Source organism: Danio aesculapii, chromosome 25 (assembly GCF_903798145.1).
Source record: "Danio aesculapii chromosome 25, fDanAes4.1, whole genome shotgun sequence".
Classification (NCBI taxonomy): Eukaryota; Metazoa; Chordata; class Actinopteri; order Cypriniformes; family Danionidae; genus Danio; species Danio aesculapii.
In genome coordinates, this window is record NC_079459.1 from 35,527,679 (window position 1) to 35,545,583 (window position 17,905).

General features: G+C 36.0%; 1 protein-coding gene across 1 annotated transcript in view; it reads right to left on the reverse strand.

Moving 5' to 3' along the window:
• The window catches only part of ppm1h (protein phosphatase, Mg2+/Mn2+ dependent, 1H), a 29,559-nt gene extending 22,799 nt beyond the window's left edge, over positions 1-6,760 (reverse strand). The window contains exons 1-3 of the mRNA XM_056452124.1: positions 6,440-6,760; positions 1,100-1,262; positions 243-605 (exon numbers count right to left, since the gene is read on the reverse strand). Coding sequence (XP_056308099.1) covers positions 243-605; positions 1,100-1,262; positions 6,440-6,666 — 753 coding nt within the window. The 5' untranslated portion in view covers positions 6,667-6,760. The remainder of the gene's footprint in view (positions 1-242; positions 606-1,099; positions 1,263-6,439) is intronic.
• Positions 6,761-17,905: the final 11,145 nt, after the last annotated feature.

Sequence of the window (17,905 nt, forward strand, 5' to 3'; positions counted from 1 at the left end):
TTCGCTACAGCTTTTAATGATTAATTCACATTAACCTGCTTACACTGCAGACATGAGGGCACGGATTGATTTATGTCGGATAAATTTCCACATATGAATGAGGCCTGAATCTGATTTGAGTCACTTGATTCATTCAGTGTAAATGCAGCCTAAATGACTGCATTGTTTTCTGAAAAGCAGTTCTCTGCCACCCTCCAGTGGCCACAGGAGATACTACAGTTTCAGACCCAATAACTCCTCACCATCTCTTTAAATGCGTTCTCTATGGCTCCCACCACCAGACTCTCCTGCTTGATCTTCTTCTCCATGAAGAAGCGCGGGGCCATGGTGTTTGGGGAGCCCGGAGCCCCGGCAGCCCCCCGGAGCGACGCGGCTCTGGACAGGCCCCGTTGGGAGCCGCTGGCAGATGCGTGCAGCTGCGGGACGGGGCTCTCCTCACCCAGACACGTGGGCGGCTGCAGACCAGGGTCCTGCAGGATCTCCAGCACCTCCTGCAGCTGCTCCTCCATGTGCAGGTGCAGAAATTTGGCAGCGAAAACTGCAGCTCCGGAACCGCCGTGACCATCGAACAGAGCCCAGTAGTGGAAATCCAGCTCCTTCACCTCCTGCGCACAGGTAAAGTCAAAATTATTCGCCATCCTGTGAGTTTTCTTTTCTTTAAATATTTCCCAAATGATGTTGAACAGATTCAGGAATTTTTCACAGTATTTCCTATAATATTTTTTCTTCTAGAGAAAGTCTTATTTGTTTTATTTCGGCTAGAATAAAAGCAGTTTATAATTGTTTTAAAGCCATTTTAAGGTCAATATTATTAGCTCCCTTAAGCAATATTTGTTTTAGATTGTCTCCAGAACAAACAACTGTTATACATTGACTTGCCTAATTACCCTAACTTTACCCTAATTAACCTAGTTAAGCCTTTAAATGTCACTTTAAGCTGAATACTAGTATCTTGAAGAATATCTAGTCAAATATTATGTGCTGTCAGTGATTAGAAATGAGTTATTACAACTATTATGTTTAGAAATGTGTTGAAGAAATCTCTCCGTTAAACAGAAATTGGAGAAAATATGTGCAGAAATTGAATAGATTTGCTCACAGGGTTGTGGATGGTGTCCAACACATCTCCGCTTGGCAGTGAGGAGCGTCTCCGGCTTGGAGTGTAGCTGACGCTGGACGGATCTGCAGGTCTTTTCCTGAGCTCCACGACCTCACAGCAGGCCTGATCCTCATTCAGAGCACTTTTACCAGCGTTGATCACCCTGAGGACGCACACAGGACATCATATATATACACAATAAAACAATATCAAAGACAAAAAAAAATAGTTTTACATTATAATACTCACTTAAAGGGTACCATTTATGCCCATTTTTACAAGATGTAAAATGCATCTCTCATGTCTCTAGAGTGTGAAGTATCAGCTCAAAATACCACACAAATAATGTTTAACTCTCTGAAATTGACCCTTTCAGGCTTTGATCCTAATTGTGGCGTTTTGGTGACTGTCGCTTTAAATGCAAATGAGATTGTGCTCTTTTCAAAAGAGGGCGGAGCAACAAATGCCCGTGTGTCAGCATAGTGGCAGATTGAAAACAGGATTAGCGTTATCAGTGTTGGTCAGGTGAGTATGTGTGCTTCATTCTTCTGTCCATCTATGGAGACTCCTGTCGCTGTTCATGTGTGCTTCATCTAAAACTGCACATCTATAATCCTCTTAGTCTATGCTGACATTATCTTCAGCAGCTCAAACACTCTAATGGCTAATGGACAGACGGCTGCTTCTCACTCAGGGCTGTTTATGCTAATGAGGACGAGATGGTCACTAGTAAAAGGGAGAATGTCTATCAAAGTGTTTCTGCAGACTGTTTTTATCAAGTCTGATTATGAATAATATGATTAATCTATTTTTCTCATTAGAAGCTGGTTATACTCACAGACTGCTGCCACACAACTGTGTTTAAACCCCTTATAAATGTGATTTTTGCATAATAGATATCCTCTAATATTCAAAAACCTAATTTGTTCAGTTTCAGGGTTTGCGTAGATGCTACACTTTGCCTTTTTAGGTCTCGGATCTCCTCTGGCCAGAAGAAAAAAACACATTTAAACCTGCTGAATGCCTGTAGATAATGCGCAAGCACCATTATCCATTTACATGAGTCAGAAGAGCTCAAGACAGCGTGACGATCACATAATTGCCCCCATCAGACCAGCGTTTCCACGAAAGCGCTTTTCCGCATCTTCATGTGTTCATGATGCTCAAGTGGGGTTTATACAGTCCACAGAGTCCTGAGAAAAGACTTGTGTCATTGAGCAGGAACATCTGAGACTGCTGGAGATCAATCTGTGCCTGTATTCAGCAAACAGCAACATTTCTGCTAGCCAATCAGATTTCAGTGTTAAAAAACACACACACATGAATCCCTGATGCCATTTTACTCTCACTGAGGGATTGTGGTAAATGTTTAGTGGATCATTAGCTATGTTTCCATCCAAAGATATGAATTAAACTGTATTATTGCATAAAGATTCCAAATAAAGCAGCATTTCCATCTTATGAGAAACAAAACAGAGTGAAATCATCACTTCCTGATAAACCGGCGGCCAGTATTAGACTAGGAAATGCAGTTTTGCACAACAGGAGAAGTCAATGTGGAAATTTTCTTCTCCAATAAATGAGTTGCTCTTCAGAATACAAAGACAAAATACAATGTGTGGCTTTTGGTGTTACAATTATAGATTATGCTATTTTTTTCTTATTGGATTAAAAGTTTATCTTGCGCAGTTGTGACCATAATTTTCTATGCACATTTCCAAAATGTATGTGCAACTTGGCATTTACAATAAGAATTGTTTTATGGGATATACCAAACCGTGCATGAAATAAGTGAATGAAAACATAGCTATAGACAGACTAATAGATAAACACATAGCCCTGTGTGAAAAGTGTTTGCCCCCCGTTAAAACATAACTCTGGTTTATCATACCAGAGTTCAATTTCTCTAGCCACACCAAGGCATGAGTACTGCACCACCTGTTAGCACTCAAATAAGACCACCCTAACAAAGTGAAGTAGACCAAAAGATCCTCAAAAAAAGCCAGACATCATGCTGAGATCCAAAAAAAAATCAAAAACAAATGAGAAAGAAAATAATTGAGATCTGCATGTCTGGGAAAAAAGTTTATAAAGTCATTTCTAAAGCTTTGGGACTGCAGTAAACCACAATGAGAGTCATTATCTACAAACATGGATAAGTAGAGAACCTTCCCTGGAGTGGCCGGCAGACCAAAATTACCCCAAGAGCGCAGCAACAACTCCTCCAAAAGGTCACAAAAAACCCACAGCAACATCCAAATACCTGCAGGCCTCTCTTGATTCAGTTAAGGTGAGTATTCATGACTCCACCATAAGATAGAGCAGGGGTAGGGAACCTAAAGCTTGGGAGCCGCATGTGGCCATTTGACCAAATATGTGGCTCTCCAGCTGTCTTACTTCAATAAAAAATTAAAACTGTCACTAAAAATCAGTTTCCTACTGAAAATACAATTAAAATGACCCTTAATTGTATATTTTTACAGCAAAATGAATAAAAATAAAAGGACGTTTTAACCAATGCACGTGTGCGCCACTGTGAATTAACTTGAAACACGACAAAAACTTGCGCACAAAGATTCAAACAACATTCATGAGTGTTGATGGCGAAAAGAAAAAAAAATCTATAAATGATCCTTTCTTAATACATGGACTTACTCAACATGTGATGCTTCATATATCCCCAATGGCTCTTTAAAAAATGCATTTGCCAAAAAAATTGAAATGGGTCTTTGCTGAAAAAAGGTTCCCGACCCCTGAGATAGAGACTGGGGAAAAATGGTTTGTATGGCAGAACATAAAGGCTTATGTTAGATTTGCCGGGAAACAACTTTATGATCCCTAAGACTTTTGGGGAAATACTCTGTGGACTGATGAAACAAAAGTTAAACCTTTTGGAAGCTGTGTCACATTATGTGGTGTAAAAGTAACACCGCATTTCAGAAATAGAAGAGCATACAACATTAAAATGTGGTGGTAGTGTGATGGTCTGGGGCTGTTTTGCTGCTTCAGGATCTGGAAGAGTTCCTGTGATAAAAGGAACCATGAATTCTGCTGTATACCAAAATGTCCTGAGGGAAAATGTCCGGCCATCGGTTAGTGACCTCAAGCTGAAGCCAACTTGGGTTTTGCAGCAGGACAATGATCCAAAGCACACCAGAAAATCCACTTTTGAATAGCTGAAACAAAAAACAAAATAGGGACTTTGGAGTGGCCTAGTCAAAGTCCTGAACCGAATCCAATTGAGATGCTGTAGCAGCATAAAGGCAGTTCATGCTTGAAAAAACCTCCAACGTGGCTGAATTACAACAATTTCGCAGTGCAGATAGATAGATGGATGGATGGATGGATGGATGGATGGATGGATGGATGGATGGATGGATGGATGGATGGATGGATGGATGGATGGATGGATGGATGGACTGACGGACAGATAAACACAGATGGATAGATGGATGGATAAACACAGATAGATAGATAGATAGATAGATAGATAGATAGATAGATAGATAGATAGATAGATAGATAGATAGATAGATAGATAGATAGATAGATAGATAGATAGATAGATAGATAGATAGATAGATAGATAAACACATAGATAGATAGACAGACAGACAAACACATAGATAGATAGATAGATAGATAGATAGATAGATAGATAGATAGATAGATAGATAGATAGATAGATAGATAGATAGATAGATAGATAGATAGATAGATAGATAAACACATACATAGATAGATAGATAGATAGATAGATAGATAGATAGATAGATAGATAGATAGATAGATAGATAGATAGATAGATAGATAGATAGACAGACAGACAGACAGGCAGACAAACACATAGATAGATAGATAGATAGATAGATAGATAGATAGATATAGATAGATAGATAGATAGACAGACAGACACATAGATAGATAGACAGACACATAGATAGATAGATAGATAGATAGATAGATAGATAGATAGATAGATAGATAGATAGATAGATAGATAGATAGATAGATAGATAGATAGATAGATAGATAAACACAGAGAGATTGATAGAGCAAATGTCATATGCACAAACATTGGCTCCTGTTTGTTTGAGGTCATCTGCTGTGGTTAATGCTGGACTCCAGTTAAACATCTACATGAGGAGCGTGACCAGAGAATAATGCATTCATTAGAGTTCAGCCTGGTCATGTGATCGTCATCTGAGAGCCGCTTCCCTGAATCTCACTTCTCTACACCTACAGCAGGACGGGAACTGAGCAAACCAACACCATTAAACAGTTGATCATATATTCACCGCATGTTAGCACTGCAGTAAATCTATGAGAATAGGCAACAGGAAGTATATGAATAATTGGGGATGATTCTGAATATTTTATGTTGACTACAATATATGTAAATATAGTTCCTAATTTAAAGGGACAGTTCACCCAAATATTTCCTCAGTTTACTCACATTCAAGTAATGCTAAATGAGTTGAAAACAAAACAAGATTTTCTCAATAATTTGAAGAATGTTTTAATTAAATTAGTAGGAACAAAGAATATAATGTTCTATATTCAATGGCTGGAATTCAGTTTTGTAGCTTTTATAGTAGTTATAGTAAGCTGCATTGTTGTTAGTGATAAATAATAATTTGTGGTAAATAAAATGAATGTTATATAATATCTAAAAAAATAAATATTAAAATGTTGCTTTCCAAATTACAATTAAAACTACTAACTCTTAAACCACAAAATGAAGCAAATATTTAACCAAAATAACAAAGTTTTACACCATAACTAAACTAAAACAGCAATAAAATCTACTATAAATATATTCAAAATTCAAGTGAACAATAAATAATATAGCACTGTATATAATACTAAAACTAATAACACCGGTAACATTCAGCAATGTGAAACAGGTCAGTGTTTTTTATTATTGGTCGTCTCTCACATTGACATGAACGGTACTTTATACCTTTATATTTACATTTTGAGACGCTGAGATTAAAAGTAAAGCTGCAAATCAAAAACACACACAGGCTAAAACACGTCTCACACACATTATGAGCTCCAGCATTGCGATGTCAAACATAAACTAAACCCTATTCACTCTGCAATCACTTCAAAATCCCTGCTATGCTCTCATTCAATATCGATCAACAACTACAGCGCGGTTATGATTTAATGCGCAAAATACGCGCATGCGCCTTGCTAAATCTGCATGGAAACGAAAGCATGGATGCCTGTCATGGATGTTTCATTTTCTACTGCTCATACGATCATCATGAGGAACACAGGCGCTAGTGGAGAAGCACCGGCGCGCGGTCACGAGCGCGTTCAGGGGCTACTCACTCTGCGTAACCGGTGGCCCAGGGAAGCTTCATCTCCTTGAGGATGAGGATGGGTCTGGAGATGTGGTCCGCCGAGCACTCCACCTCATCCGGCGACAGCGCGAGGAAATCCGGCCTGCTGTACGGGAAGCGGAGCGGCAGGTCCGGGTGGGTGTCGTGCGCGCCTGTACCGGAGGCCATGATGCCGCCGATGATGCTGGAGACCGCGGACCGCACGCGTGTCATCATGATGAAGAAGATGATGAAGATGAAGGTGTGATGGTGCTCAGACCCGCAGCGCACCTTCACTGCACTTCAGGCGGAACTGCACGCCGTGTGACGTCATCACGTGACAGTCCTGCGCGGGTCACTGGGTCACTCCGGCGACTCTGACCCTCACAAGCTGTTTACGTTCCTCCTTTGCTTATCGCATTATTTACGTGTAAAACGTGTCGTTCCTTCGTATTCCTGAACTCTGGGTGGAATATTCTATAATCAGTCTTTTCACGTTTACTGGAAGCGTAATTTTACCTGATAAATCTCAGTCGTAGGCTAATTATTTTTATCGCTGCATTTTTCCTTCGAATTAAATGTAAATAAATGTAATAAAACGATGAAAGTTGTGTGAGTCTATTACACTTATTATAGGTATACACTCTTGAAAATACTGGGTTCTTGTGACCCAACGTTGGGCCAAATATGGACATATTTGATTATAAAAAATAATAAATATAAAATGTTTCACAATAATTTATATACGTAAAATAATTATATATATATGTGTGTGTGCGTGTGTGTGTGTGTTTCCCAGCGATGGGATGCAGCTGGAAGGGCATCCACTGCATAAAACACACTGAAAAAAAGTATTCAAAGATGATTCCTTGCATTTACTAATTTTTTTTTACGTTAAGTGGTTGTAAACAATTTATTTAGGTTGAATTTAAACAAACAAACTAAGTTGAATTTTCTTAAATTTAATTTGTTTGTTCAAATTCAACACACATAAATAGTTTGCAACAGTTTTGCAGACATAATTTTTTCAGTGCATGCTGGATAAGTTGACGGTTCATTCCGCTGTGGTGACCACTAATTAATAAAATTAAAGAAAATGAATTTATTTATATATATATATATATATATATATATATATATATATATATATATATATATATATATATATATATATATATATATATATATGTGTGTGTGTATGTTGTGTGTGTTTCCCAGTGATGGGATGCAGCTGGAAGGGCATAAGTTGACGGTTCATTCCGCTGTGGTGACCCCTAATTAATAAAATTAAAGAAAATTAATATAAATATATATATATATATATATATATATAACTTCACTTTAAATTATGCTTTTTTAACCCAGTGGTTGGGTTTGTGTATATTTTACTCAAAGTTAGTCACAACAACCCAGCATTTTTTTAAGACTGTAATAGTAAACTGTGCAAACGTTAGACGATATACATTCTAAACATTATACAGTATCTAATTATGCAGCCTAATTAATAATAAGTATACTGTAAAAATGAGTAACCAACACAAATATATCACAATATTCATTCATTTTCTTTTCTGTTTAATCCCTTTATTAATCTAGAGTCCCACAGCGGAATGAACCACCAACTTATCCAGCATATGTTTTATGCAGCGGATGCCCTTCCAGCCGCAACCCGTCGCCAGGAAATATCTCATTTACACACATACATTACGGACAATTTAGCTTACCCAATTCCTCTATACCACATGTCTTTGGACTGTGGGGGAAACCATAGCACCTGGAGGAAACCCACGCCAACAGGGGGAGAACATGCAAACACACAGAAACGCCAACTGACCCAGTCGAGGCTCAAACCAGTGACCTTCTTGCTGTGAGGTGAAAGCGCTATCCACTGCGCCATCGTGTCGCTATTAACACAATATTATATATATTATTATATCTATTTTTACAGTATACTATATAAATATATGTTTGCTTTCTTGCACTTATAAATTTACTTAACCAAGAAAGTACTAATTTACTGTAGTTATTGTAATTAATATATATAATATATTTTATAATTAAAACATATGCCATAATAATTGGTGGTTCATTCCGCTGTAGCGACACCTGGTTAATAAGGGACTAAGCTGAAGAAAAATGATTGAATATATACATACACTCTTAAAAATGATGGATTATTTTAACCCAATGCTAGATATATGACAAACATGGATACACCAAATATGCACAACCTCAATGTTGGCTTAATTTTTAAAATTACATTGAAATTACAGGTGGTCACAGCAAGAAGGTCGTTGGTTCGAGCCTCGGCTAGGCCAGTGGTCATTTCTGTGTGGAGTTTGCATGTTCTCCCCGTGTTGGTGTGGGTTTCCTCCGGGTGCTCCGGTTTCCCCCACAGTCCATTGCGCTTTAGGTGAATTGAGTAAGCTAAATTATCCGTAGTGTATGAGTGTAAATGGGAGTGTATGGGTGTTTCCCAGTGACGGGTTGCAGCTGGAAGGGCATCAGCTATGTAAAACATATTCTCATTCCGCTGTGGCAAGCCCATATTAATAAAGGCCGAACATTGAAATTACATTTTGTCCATTGGGTTTCTACAAACCATCGTTTTTTATTTAGAGTGTATAGAACTGGACTGTAAAATGAAGTGCTACAAATAATTGTATACAACACCAATGAAATGACCCAGATTGTTTTAATAAACAGAGACCTGTAAAAGTTTGTGTTCTTGTTCTGACGCTGCCAGTATTTCCGGCTTAATCTGTCCAGCTTGAGCAGATTTAATGTTGTGTATTCAATATGGCCTGTTCAAACAACATCACACTCAACAACTGTTTCTATAATCCCGGGGGAATTATGAGATTTGTGCAGAATCACTGGACATAAATGCCATCTGTTAAAGCTGTTATCTGTCTAACGTGAATCACCAATCAGCGTGTAATCCGACAACACAGATAAAGGAACTCTTCAATATATGTAGATTAGCACTGTCAAAACCATATGCCATTTAAAACACAAGAATCGTATGCTATTGACCTTATTTTATTATGTAAAAGTGCCATGGCAGTTTATATTGAGACTTCAGGTGTGTCATCGCCTTACAATTATTTTAACCATTTAATTGATTATTTATTTATTATATAATTATTTTGTATTTAAGCTGCATATTATACTGAGATATCAGGTTTGTCATTGCCTTACAATTATTTTAGCTGTTTAATTAATCAATTTGGTTTATTATTTATTTATGATATATTTATTTATTTTTATTTGATCTGCTATTGGTATTTTTAGGCTCTGTTTGGTATTTTGTTTGTAACACAAGTTTACAGTTTCTGCATTTTGTATATTTAATTTGTATATTTTTTTATCAATAGCAGCAATAACGTAGAAACCACAATTGTAGAAAATACCTTGTTTTAAAAAGGTCATTTGAAATATAATTTTGAGTTTATGCTCACAAAAAAAGTCTAAATTGCCAAAAATCTAAAGAAAAAAGTTAAAACTGTGACAAAAAGTTAATTAAATTTTTAATTCTGAGTTTATTTTTCACTAATGTGACTTATCTACTCTTTTTTTTTTCTTTCTATCTGTTTTGATACATAAAAAAAGGATTTTATAAAATAAAAAACGTTTAAAGAATATTGTAAAACACAAAATATAAAAAGTTGATATTTAAAAAAGTAAATATAACATTATTAAAAAACATTATTTACAATTATTATTTTAAATTAGGTATAAAACTGGCAGAATTGTGAAATGTTTACTCAAACTTGCATGTATAAATTAATAATTGGAATAAATAAAGTAAAAATTGGAAGAAAGCCTAAATAAAATAAAGATGGTTCTGAGAAAAATACCTGAATAGTCAAATAAAAAGTTGCAATTACCTTTATTGTTATTATCAACAACAAACAAAACAAAAAATAGGATGTTGTGACCCAGCATTGGCTCAAATATGGACAAACCCAACATTGAGTTAATTATTTTAGTAATTTTTAAATGAAACATTTTAACCCAACACTTGATATTTTGTGAAGATAGTTAGAAGAATAACCAAGTACTTTAGTAGTAGCCTGTTTTTGTACATTCAAAATATTTTCTTTTGTTTATGAAGATTATTAAAAATTGTAACCCATTGTCTATTGTAACCTTTGATTTGGCCCACCATCCCAACTGAGAGGAGAGTGAGAATGATGGAGGGGATTAAGGCCTTTAACACAGAGATCGTCATTTTTAACTTGACGTTTAATTTTTTGTTAGTACGAGGTCCCTTTCATTGCTGCTTGCAGCTTTAATTCGTTAGTTTTATTGCTGAGCTACAAAAAAGCAAACTGAAATTAAATGGTTCAATTAAATGTTGTACATGAATCAAAAATTTAAAAAATATAAATACTGATAGAGGACTATGCAGAAGACATCGGTGAGCAAATCAAGGCAAAAACTAGTGTAATTCTGTTACAAAATGACTATTGTTTTTACTGTAATGTGTTAATTGTAAAATGTTAAATAATACTGCATTAGTTAAAATAAAGCAATGTTTTCTAGTCATTTTTAAATATTATTAAATAAATTAGGAAATTACCCATGGCAACTACATTTACCTTCGGCCCACTAGCCTCAATCAAGTTTGGTTTTTGGCCCTTCATAAGAAAAAATTTGGGCACCCCTGTGCTAGCATATTATTTTAGATGTCGCGTCTGACAGTCTCCGCTAGATGTCAGCATTTATTTAGAGCTACAGACGATTATCACTATTCAACAACATCCCACTTACCGCCGAGAAAGTGTAGTTTTGACAGGGTCAAGCTGCTTTCATTTAACACTCACCCGAAACTGTGCAGAATCTGACGGTTAATTCCCGCGCATTCTGCTCTCAGCTACACCTCAGGCCAAACAGCGGGGATTCTGGGAGATTTATGAGCTCGCTGGTGCCAAACGCTTGTGCTGCCTCTCAATAGTGATCTTATGGATGGTCTGAGAGCAAGATTTAGGGTTCGGTTTGGCTCGTTTGTTAGTTTTATTGCTTTCTGGCTCTCCCTGTCACGTCCGATGTGGAAAAGTGTGTTCTTCCCGCCAGCGGCGTAACAAAATGGGGTTTATATGCAGTGCAAGTGGACGACGCACTTGGCATTTGAAAAAAAAATACTATAGATATTTGTAGTTTTTTAGTTTTTGAACCTTGATAAAACGTAGTAATATAAACAAATAATATTATTCTACAACTATAGGGTATATTATACAATACACCGAAGTTTACTAAAAATCTAAAGTAGCTATAATACAGTATTTATTAGTTTGTCAGGTAATAGTACAGTAGTCTATGCTGTAGCAGCCACTAACAATGTGTTGTAAATTTTATAATATTTGTAGTATAGTACACTTTACTATATTGTTGAAAAAAAAAAAAGTTTTTTCATCTTTGTACATTTTTATCCTTGCGATTATTTCTTGGATATATCATTAATCCATAAATGTGTGTTTTTTTTTAAAATAATGTTACACATCCTTACACATAGCAAAACGAAAAACTTAGCCATAGCCTACATTAGGTTATATTACAGAAAAGAATGCTAAAATAATTTACTGGTTAAATATAGGTTAAATAACTCATTATTAAATAAATATGATTAAAATAATCTGTAATTCCTACAGATAGAAAGAAATGGGCTCTGTGCACAGCTAACGTTAGAGTTTTAAAGCCAACAATAAACCTCCGGTGAAAGCTTAATGTGACTATTTTCAATTTCACATGGTTGTTTTTACAGCATCTATGTTGTAATGTAATTACAATACATTCATTTACATAGACTTAAGCATTAATTTAGTTGTTTAAGCATAAAACGAGATGACAGACCGTTGTAACCACTAGCGCAGTCAGTAGCAACAGGCTAGCGCAGAAATTCCATTGAAAACACTGTGGTAAAATTCATATTCATACTCATATTTTAGAGACATGGCAGAGGGAAATGGGATTTAATGCAGGGCTTCTTGTCTGATCTGAGACCCACTTTATATCGCATCTCTAACAGGGAGTGAAGATTGCAGATTTTTTTTTTAAAGAAATCTGATTTTAAACGTGACAATTTTGTAATGGAAAGACAGTTCACCGGAAGCCCTTGGGCGGTCTGACTGAAAATGAAAAGTCCGTGTGCCTAGCCCATTTTCTGCCAACATGCTTTACGATATTAGGACAACCTACAAGTTAAAATAACAACTTTTGTTTCTTGGACAACTACCACAAAACAAATTTGAGCTATAGGTGGAAAATAGTAACTCTTTTAATGTGTTTTAATCTTCTAATTTTAATATAATCACCTGAGTCAGTTTGTGGGCCGCATTTCTGACATGGTTGGCAGAGTGACTGGTTGATTGGCTCTCTGAAAAAGTGCGTCACTGCGCAGGTGCAAGCAGCTCTGGATTTTATTTAGGGATTGCTTCAGATGTTGTTTTTTTTATTTAGGCTTGCAACATGTAAATATATATATATATATATATATGTAAAAAAAAAAAAAAAATATATATATATATATATATATATATATATATATATATATATATATATATATATAATAAAAACATTTAAAATAATATTTTTAAATTATTATTATTTTATAGGGTACAGTTATGAATGTGCAGTCACAGTTTTTGCTCGCACGGAGGCGTTTTGGATGATGTTTTTTTTCCCGCTGCTTCACGGTTCATGAGGGGATCTGTATTATTCTTTCAGCCTGTTTTGAATGGATTATGTTCATTAAAAAGACACAAATCACAGTAATCTGTTAGAAATTCATCTCACAGTTTAAAGCAGCTGCTAAAATGAACTCCTTGTGCTACGCATCAGACTTTAACTTAAAAATAATTTTAGTTTTGTAACGTTAGCATGCTGCTAAATGCGTAATACTGCAATAAATGTAATATAATAATAATAATGATAATGATGGTTATAATATAATGGATATATTGGAAATAATATAACATAATAACAGACACATAACATCAAAATATAGTTTACAGTAGTTAATGTTATTTACATTGAAGAGCTTATGTGTATAGCTTTGAATTAAAGTTTTAATTAATTTTGACATTTATCAAAAAAAAAATAAATCAGTGACAAAGTAGAGTGTCAGTTTACCGTTTTAAAGCTAAATCTATTGACTTATATGCAGCCATATGAATATACATATACAATTGTACATGTTTTTGAAAATTTAATACCAACAATATTATAGTGTACTTAGAGTGTATTTATAATAAATACACTCTAAAATGTACAAGAAAATGTGGACAAACCCAATATTGGATCATTTTCTTTTTTTCCAAATATATTTAAATTACATTTTTCAAAACTGTTAATATGTCAGACATGTACATCTGTAATTATATTATTGAATAATAACCCAATTAATTGCACTGGTATTATCAAAAGGGTCACCTTTTTTATTTAGAAATACCAAAAAAAAAAAAAAAAAAAAAACGGCAGGTCTATATTTTTTTTATCTATTTACCTTAAAGGTGTATGCTGATATTTGGAGAAAATAACAAATAGGTTTAGCCCCTGCTCAAATATGGTTAAAAGGGGAACACATATTAAATCAAACTAATTTATGATCTGTCACCAATACTGTGTACGTTTTGTAAAGCACACACAATCCACACTCAGATCAGCACAGCAGAAAATCTGATTGGCTCACGCAGGAATGGCGTGACTTTTGATTCTGGAATGTTCTGGAGGGACAATAAATGTATCCAGCAAAATCTCACCATCATTTATATGACGTCACCATCATCTGGCTGTTCACACGGTTAAAAAAAAAACCCTTAATACTTCCCAGATGGACGTCAACCAGACTGATCCAAGACCAGCATCATTACACCAGGACTGAAGTGAGACCCTGCGTAACCCAAGAAACAGCAGGTCAAAAATCAGGAGTCCAAACCATCTCAAAGAGTGACATTTCTCACAGGTAATTGGATTGGAAATGTCAGACATGTGTGTTGTTTGATGTTTTAATATGCACACACTTCATATATCAGGTGCAGACACCTGAATAGAATTTACATACACTAAAAGAGACAGATCACCCAAAAATGAACATTTACACATAATTTGTTCACCTATTTGTTGAAGTGGTTTCAAATATTTAAGAGTTTCTTCTGTCGAGCACACGAGAAGATATTTTGAAGAATGTTGGAAACTGGTAGCCATTGACTTTCAAAGTAGGAATAAAAATATGTGCTAGTTGTGATTGGCCATTGTGCTAGATTTATTGGAAAAATCTGGCAACCCTGGTATTTATGTCATAGCCTGGTATTTTTTATTTCAGGTATTCCACAAAAAGGACTGATATAATTTGTGTTTTGGTATTATTAGACTAGTTAGTATACTACTGTATATGAAAATATGAGGTTATACAACAACATTTTTCAGGCTTATTACAAAAGGGAGAGTCATATTTTGTGTTTTATTATTATTGGCCAATGGGCTAATTTTGATTCGTCATTGCTCTATTTGCACAAAATCCTGGCAACACTGGTCTTCTATCATAATATTCTGTGTGAAAATATGAGGCTATAACATATTCATTTTTCAGGTATTTACAAATAGAAGTGGCATATTTTTTGTGTTTTGATTGGCCATTGTGTTAGTTTTGTTGCAAAGACCTGGCAACCCAGGTGTCCTATGTCATAGTATGCTATGTGAGAATATGAGGCTATACCGCATACGTGTTTATTATGGAATTTATGAAAGTGGCATATTTTGTGTTTTGGTATTATTGGGCTAGTTTTGGGCTAATTTTGATAGATCATTGCAATAGTTCTGATGCAAAGACCTGGCAACCCTGGTATGACAGATGTATAGTATGCTATGTGAAAATACGTAGTTAGTACACCATATATTTTTGGGGGTTTTTTTAGGGCTAATTTTGATTGGTCATTGCACTAGATTTGTTGGAAAGACCTGTTAACCCTGGTACTCAAATGTATCTTCTATTCAATTCACCTTTATTTGTATAGCGCTTTTACAATGTAGATTGTGTCAAGGCAGCTTCACATAGAAGATCATAGTGAATTGAAGCAGTGTCAGTTCAGTTTTCAGAGTTTAAGTTCACTGAACACTGAAGAGCAAATCCATCGATGCGCAGCTCTACAGATCCTGAACCATGCAAGCCAGTGGCGACAGCGGTGAGCAAAAAAACCTTCACCAATTGGCGAAAGTAAAAAAAAAACCTTGAGAGAAACCAGGCTCAGTTGGGCACGACCATTTCTCCTCTGGCCAAACGTCTTGTGCAGAGCTGCAGTCTAGGCGCCGGAGTCAGGAAACTGGACCTCAGCGAAGACTCGTCTGTCCCCGGAGCGTCACAGTAATCAGTCTCATGCTCTCCACTCCTCCATGACCACTACAGCAGCTGCTCACGATACGGCCTGGTCCAGGATTATGAAAAACTTGGGATCATCTTGTCGCTGGTCTTGGATTGTTTCAGTGGCGCTGCATAGTCTCTGAGGGCCTCTTGATGAGTATCCCCAGGTGGAAATAGAGAATAAAGAGAATAATTAGCGTAGCTGCTGTTCATAGTGTAAATAAACGAGATGCAGATACCTGCGTGGAGCACATTTATGTATCATACCGCTAAGTGATGCACTGGGTGTATGCTTTACTAAAAAGATAGGTGTTTAATAGTTTTGAATTGGGAGAGTGTGTCTGAGCCTCGGACGTTATCAGGAAGGCTATTCCAGAGTTTAGGAGCCATAAATGAGAAGGCTCGACCTCCTTTACTTGACTTTGCTATTCTAGGTACTACCAGAAGCCCTGAGTTTTGAGATCTTAAAGAGCGAGTTGGATTGTAGCGAGATAGAAGGTTGGTTAGATAAACAGGAGCTAGATTATTTAAAGCTTTATATGTAAGAAGCAATATTTTAAATTCAATACGAAACTTAACAGGCAGCCAGTGTAAGGAGGATAAAATTGGGGTGATGTGATCAAATTTTCTAGACCTGGTAAGAACTCTGGCAGCTGCATTTTGTACTAATTGAAGTTTGTTAATAGAGGATGCTGGGCAGCCAGCAAACAGTGCATTACAGTAGTCCAGCCTAGAAGTCATAAAAGCATGGACTAGCTTTTCTGCATCTGAGATGGATAGCATACTTCGTAACTTAGCGATATTTCTGAGATGAAAGAAAGCAGTTTTTGTGACATGGGATATATGATTTTCAAAAGATAGATTGCTGTCTAGTATGACACCCAGATCTTTTATAGTAGAGCTAACGCTAACTTTGTATCCCTCTAATTGTAGATTGAGTTACGAGATCTTCTGTGTACAGGATTTAGGCCCAATAAATAATAATTCTGTTTTGTCTGAGTTTAAGAGAAGATAATTGTTGGTCATCCAGTCTTTAACATCTTTAATACACTCAGTTAGCTTGGACAGCTCAGACATCTCATCAGGTTTAGTTAAAATATACAATTGAGTATCATCTGCATAGCAGTGAAAGCTGATCCCATGTCTTCTAATAATGTCAGAGTATACTATGTGAAAATATGAAGCTACACCATATACATGTTTTCAGGCTTTTTACAAAAGGGAGTGGCATGTTTTGTGTTTTGGTATTACTTGGTATTACTTATTATTGGCCACATTGGGATAGTTTTGTTTGGCCATTAGACTAGTTTTGTTGTAATAACCTGGAAACCCTGGTATTCTATGTCATAGTATACCACGTGAAAGGCTATATTTATAATTTGTGTTGGGTATTATTGGTATAGTTATTATTAGCCATTGAGCTAGATTAGGGCTCATTTTGATTGGTCATTGCACTAGTTGTGTTGCAAAGACCTGGCAACCCTGGTTTTCAAATGTACATCATAATTTACTATGTGAAAATATGAGGCTACACCATACATTTTTTTCAGGCATTTTACAAGAAGAAGTGGCATATTTTGTGTTTTGGTATTATTTGGCAAGTTTATTATTTGATTGGTCATTGCACTAGTTTTGTTGCAAAAACCTGGCAACCCTGGTATTGAACTGTATGCTTTAGTATACTACGTGAAATACAAGACTACACCATATAAATTTTTTCAGGCATTTTACAAAAAGGAGTGGCATAATTTGTGTTTTATAGTATTATTGGACTATTTTTGTTGCAAAAACCTGGCAACCCTGTTTATATTGTATATTGCAGTATAAGAAAACAGGAGGCTATATCACACCGTTTTTTTTTAGCCATTTAACCAAAAAACCAATTGACTTTGTAATGACAGGAGCAGAGGTGTTTTCAGCAGTGAACTGTGATGGACGTCAAGGAGGAAAACACACCACATGACATGCCACAACTCCAGCCAGCATCAAAGCATCTGCCGTCTATCAGAATTCAGCTCCTTATTTCTCATTCTTGTCTGACCTTTTGGAGAGGATTATCTGTTATTGTGCATGATTGCGTGAGTGTGGACGTGCATGCAGATCCGTTATGCTCAT